The sequence below is a fragment of the Entelurus aequoreus genome, linkage group LG03 (genome assembly GCF_033978785.1).
Source record: "Entelurus aequoreus isolate RoL-2023_Sb linkage group LG03, RoL_Eaeq_v1.1, whole genome shotgun sequence".
Lineage (NCBI taxonomy): Eukaryota > Metazoa > Chordata > Actinopteri > Syngnathiformes > Syngnathidae > Entelurus > Entelurus aequoreus.
In genome coordinates this window covers 86,211,142-86,217,141 of record NC_084733.1, presented here as the reverse complement: position 1 = coordinate 86,217,141, position 6,000 = coordinate 86,211,142, and the positions used below count along the sequence as shown (strand labels likewise).

Below are 6,000 nucleotides of genomic sequence, written 5' to 3'. Positions count from 1 at the left end.
ATATTTTCAATGGAACATTTAAAATTTTGATGTCGTTTACTTGAGTCATATTGCCGTCATAGTGCAGTCTACACTCTTATGTTTGACTGCCATCTACTGGTCACACTTTTCGTTACACCATGTACCAAATAAAATAGCTTCGAGGTGGGTAAGCTCAACCCAACGTAGTCCTTACATTAGGTGCACCGGGTTATACGGCGCAGGATTTTAAGTGCGCCTTATAGTCCGTAAAATACCGTACCCTGGTGGAATACAATCAGCACTATTTCACATGGTATGCAGTTTTACACCAGTAACTACCATGACTTTTTCCTTTGCAGTGTCAATAGGAGGACACGGCGTGTGTAAGTGACCTTTTTGTTTTTAAAACCATCGCTAGAAAACCGTCTTCTCCCCCTGCACGCGCTCATACCTTTTTTCCTCTACAACAGCGGGCCTTCAGAAGCTGCAGACCTCGGAGGACACGGTAATCACCGTGGACGCCAAGGCCGCCGGCAAGGGCAAGGTCACCTGCAAGGTCCTGACCCCGCAAGGGATGGAGCTGGACATGGACGTGGTGGAGAACCGCGACGGGACCTTCGACATTTACTACACGGCCCCCGAGCCTGGGAAATACGTCATCACCATTCGCTTCGGAGGGCAGAACATCCCTAAAAGCCCCTTCCACGTGGTGGTAGGGTGCACGAATCACGGGAAATGTTCCGTTAGCAACTGAGATTCTGACGCGACTTTCTCCGACAGGCCTCAAATGAGCCCGTGGCCCCGCGGGACACCGTGGATCCTCTCTTCAGGCCCGTCAGCTTCCTCGTGCCCTTCACGCCGCAGCAAGGAGAGATCTCAGGTGCGACTAACCCCACCTGCGGAAAAGTAAACCTCACGCTACGTGCTCACCAAACCGCCTGGTTTTTTTTTAGGCGAGGTGCGGATGCCCTCGGGCAAGACCGCCCGTCCGCACATCACCGACAATAAAGACGGCACCATCACCATCAAATACCAGCCCACGGAGAGAGGGCTGCACGAGATGGACATCAAATATGAAGGCAACCACATTCCAGGTCAGAAAAAGCTGTAAAGGTGGGGAATGGGATTACCATACGGTCGTGGTCAAAAGTTTACATACACTCCAACCTCCGAGGACAAAGCTACGAACAATGGGAGAACGGGCTTTCCGCTCCGCCGCTCCCAGTCTGTGGAACGCTCCCCCTGACCACCTGAGGGTACCACAGACTGTGGATGCTTTTAAAAAAAGCTTAAAAGCCCTTTTTAAAAAAGCATTTTTTTAGATATATGCATACAGTGTTTCCCATATACTGCCAAGATACCTGTGGCGGTGGGGGCGTGGCTATGGGTGTGGTCACCATGACATCATCGAGTAATTTGCATAATTTACTACAATGATTTGATTTTCTCTAAAAAGGCTAAAAAAATGTGTACTTACTAATTAATAATAACAGTTTTGTTTCAAACGTCCATCCATCCATCCATCCATCCATTTTACAATATAATTACAACACTTTTTGTACATATTTATATACAGATTTGAACAATAAGTTATTCACTGAAATATATTTATTAATTGTGGTTTTTACAAAAAATAAATCTTATAAAATATAAAAGCTAAAATGTCTCTTAAAGCTCTGCCCCTTTAATTAGTGCATACTAAATAATTTAACTTTAGCCTACTACTACAACCATATTATTTACCAGCAACATAAAGTGAAACAGAGGCAGAGGTGTCCTGCCACAGTCAGTAACAAATAAACAGAACACAGTAGTGGTGGTAGATAGACACAAAGCTTCATCAAACATCTGATCCACTGAACAAAGAGCTCCAAAAATCTTGAACTTTAGACTGCCATCAGTTTTACTCCCTACACTTAACCATGTGTTTCCTACTGCCTGCAGACTTTGCACCCTTTGTTATATACACATGTTGTGTTTCTAATATAAATACATTTAATAAAGTCAAATACAAATAAGGCAACAGGAGAAGTATCCTACACTTCTAAATCTGAACAGCCGATATGGGCTTCTACATCAACTATATGATTTGCCTGAGAAGCTGGACAGGACAAAAAAACAAACAAAAAAAAACATTTTTTTAATTATTTTTTAAATTTTTAATTTTTAAATTTTTTAAATTTTTTATTTATTTGTGGCGGACGTAATTCTTTCGTGGCGGGCCGCCACAAATAAATGAATGTGTGGGAAACACTGGCATACTAGTTATAGCTATTTGGCTATCCTAGTTTTTATTTTTATTTATTTATTATTTATAAAAGTGCTTTTTTTTTTTTACAAATAAAATATGTTATTATTATTATTATTACTTGTAAAGAACATAATGTCATGGCTGTTTTGAGTTTCCAATCATTTCTACAACTCTTATTTTTTTGTGATAGAGTGATTGGAGCACATACTTGTTGGTCACAAAAAAAAACATTCATGAAGTTTGGTTCTTTTATGAATTTATTATGGGTCTACTGAAAATGTGTTGGGTCAAAAGTATACATACAGCAATGTTAATATTTGCTTACATGTCCCTTGGCAAGTTTCACTGCAATAAGGCGCTTTTGGTAGCCATCCACAAGCTTCTGATTGACTTTTTGACCACTCCTCTTGACAAAATTGGTGCAGTTTGGTTTTCTGACATGGACTTGTTTCTTCAGCATTGTCCACACGTTTAAGTCAGGACTTTGGGAAAGTCATTCTAAAACCTTATTCCTAGCCTGATTTAGCCATTCCTTTACCACTTTTGACATGTGTTTGGGGTCATTGTCTTGTTGGAACACCCAACTCCGCCCAAGACCCAACCTCCGGGCTGATGATTTTAGCTCGTCCTGAAGAATTTGGAGGTAATCCTCCTTTTTCATTGTCCCATTTACTCTCTGTAAAGCACCAGTTCCATTGGCAGCAAAAACAGGCCCAGAGCATAATACTACCACCACCATGCTTGACGGTAGGTATGGTGTTCCTGGGATTAAAGGTCTCACCTTTTCTCCTCCAAACATATTGCTGGGTATTGTAGCCAAACAGCTTAATTTTTGTTTCATCTGACCACAGAACTTTCCTCCAGAAGGTCTTATCTTTGTCCAGGTAATCAGCAGCAAACTTTAGACGAGCCTCTGGAGCAAGGGCTTCCTTCTTACATGGTAGCCTCTCAGTCCATGGCGATGCAAAACATGCTTGACTGTGGACACTGACACCTGTGTTCCAGCAGCTTCCAATTCATTGCAGACCTACTTTTTGGTGGTTCTCGGTCGACTCTTCATCATCCTGACCAATTTTCTCTCAGCAGCCGATGATAACTCGCATTTTCTTCCTGATCGTGGCAGTGACAAAACTGTGCCATGCACTTTATACTTACAATTGTTTGCACAGTTGCTCTTGGGACCTTAAGCTGCTTTGAAATGACAATCAAACACTTTTATGTTAAAATACTGAACATATGTTTTTTTGAGATAAGGTCAACATCTGTTCAGTATTTTAACATAAAAGTGTTTGATTGTGAGGCAACGGGTCCATCAGACCCACAAACGCTGGCTGAGTAACAACAATATGAACATTACACAAGGGTTAAACGTGTGGACAATGCTGAAGAAACAAGTCCATGTCAGAAAACCAACAATTGTAGCTGAACTGCACCAATTTTGTCAACAGGAGTGGTCAAAAACTCAAGCAGAAGCTTGTGGATGGCTACCAAAAGCGCCTTATTGCAGTGAAACTTGCCAAGGGACATGTAAGCAAATATTAACATTGCTGTATGTATACTTTTCATCCAGCACATTTGCTCACATTCTCAGTAGACCCATAATAAATTCATAAAAGAAGCAAACTTCATGAATGTTTCTTGTGACCAACAAGTATGTGCTCCAATCACTCTAACACAGTGGTCCTCAACCTTTTTGTACTTGCGGACCGGTCAACGCTTGAAAATTTGTCCCACGGACCGGGGGGTTAGTAAAAAAAATTTTTTTTTTTTTTTTTTTTTTTTTTTTTTCATAAAGAAATACAACCATGTGTGCTTACGGACTGTATCCCTGCAGACTGTATTGATTTATATTGATATATAATGTATATATTGTGTTTTTTATGTTGATTTAATTTAAATATATATATATATATATATATATATATATATATATATATATATATATATATATATATATATATATATATATATATATATATATGTATATATATATTTTTTATGTTGATTTAATTAAAAAAAAAAAAAAAAAAAGTTTTTTTTTTTTTTTTTTTTTTTTTTTCATAAAGAAATACAACCATGTGTGCTTACGGACTGTATCCCTGCAGACTGTATTGATTTATATTGATATATAATGTATATATTGTGTTTTTTATGTTGATTTAATAAAAAAAAAAAAATATATATATATATACATGTATATATATATTTTTTATGTTGATTTAATTAAAAAAAAAAAAAAAATTTTTTTTTTTTTTTTTTTTTTTTTTTTTTTTGTGCGGTCGTGGCCCGGTACCAATCGGTCCACGGACCGGTACCGGGCCGCGTACCAATCGGTCCACGGACCGGTACCGGGCCGCGGCCCGGTGGTTGGGGACCACTGCTCTAACACAAAAAAATAAGAGTTGTAGAAATGATTATAAACTCAAGACAGCCATGACATTATGTTCTTTACAGGTGTACGTATACTTTTGACCACGACTGTACACCAGTTTATGTTATCCTCAGATATTCTGGTTGAAGTTACTTCTAAAGTCTGATTTTATGTTCAGCAATCTGCATGAAATGTCGGGGATTTCAAAGGAAATGTAACAATGACAACTTGTTTAATTAGCATGAAATAAAACAAGCGTTACCCGAGTCATAGCATTGTGTTACCTCGCACCTTGTTTGAGCATCGACTCGGGTTTAACGCGGCGTCAGACAATTTCACGCCTTGGTCCACATAATTACTTGAGACGTTCATAAACAATAATGAACTTATTGCCCGTCACCAAATGCTAATTAGAACACACTCGTTATAAACTGCTTCACTTTTGTTTTTGTTTTTTTGGCTGACAGGAAGCCCGCTGCAGTTCTTTGTGGACGCGGTCAACAGTGGAGTGGTGTCGGCCTACGGTCCTGGTCTGAGTTACGGGATGGTCAACAAAGCGGCCACCTTTACTGTGATCACCAAGAATGCAGGAGAAGGTACGAACGAATTGGCAATTTAAAGGGGAAGTGCACTTTTTTGGGGGGAATTTAGTCCTATCGTTCACAATCATTATGAAAGACATGACAGATGGATTTTTTTTAATGCATTCTAAATACTAAATTAATGCGATCAAAAGTCTGTTAACAATGGAGCCTATGGAAGCCGCTCTACTCTGCCTATAAAGCCCCTAAAAAAACATCCAAACACCTCCATTAGGGTTTTATATACATGATGTAAGTATATATGTAATGTAGTAACATTCATAATAACATGTATTATATACATGTTATATACCGGGCTTTCTGCTCCGCCGCTCCCAGTCTGTGGAACACTCTCCCTGACCACCTGAGGGCACCACAGACTGTGGATGCTTTTAAAAAAAGCTTAAAAACCCTTCTTTTTTTAAAAAAAAAAAAAGCCTTTTTTTAGATATATGCATACTAGTTTTTGCTATTTGGCTGTTGTAGTTTTTATTTTATTTTATTTTTTATTTTATTTTTATTTTTATTTTTTTAATACACTGTAGCATTTTGAGGTTGTTTACTCAATGTAAAGTGCTTTTTACAAATAAAATCTATTATTATTATTATTATTATTATACATGATGTAAGTATATAGCTAATGTAGTAACATTCATAATAACATGTAATATATACATGATGTAAGTATATATGTAATTTAGTAAGATTCATAATAACATGTAATATGTACATGATGTAAGTACTTATGTAATGTAGTAACATTCATAATAACATGTAATATATACATGATGTAAGTATATATGTAATGTAGTAACATTTATAATAACATGTAGTAT

General features: G+C 37.8%; 1 protein-coding gene across 1 annotated transcript in view; it reads left to right on the top strand.

Moving 5' to 3' along the window:
- Positions 1-301: 301 nt before the first annotated feature.
- Positions 302-6,000, top strand: part of LOC133645973 (filamin-C-like) — a 49,468-nt gene continuing 43,769 nt past the window's right edge. The window contains exons 1-5 of the mRNA XM_062040896.1: positions 302-344; positions 432-673; positions 742-841; positions 915-1,055; positions 5,051-5,179. Of these exons, the coding sequence (XP_061896880.1) occupies positions 302-344; positions 432-673; positions 742-841; positions 915-1,055; positions 5,051-5,179 (655 nt within the window). The remainder of the gene's footprint in view (positions 345-431; positions 674-741; positions 842-914; positions 1,056-5,050; positions 5,180-6,000) is intronic.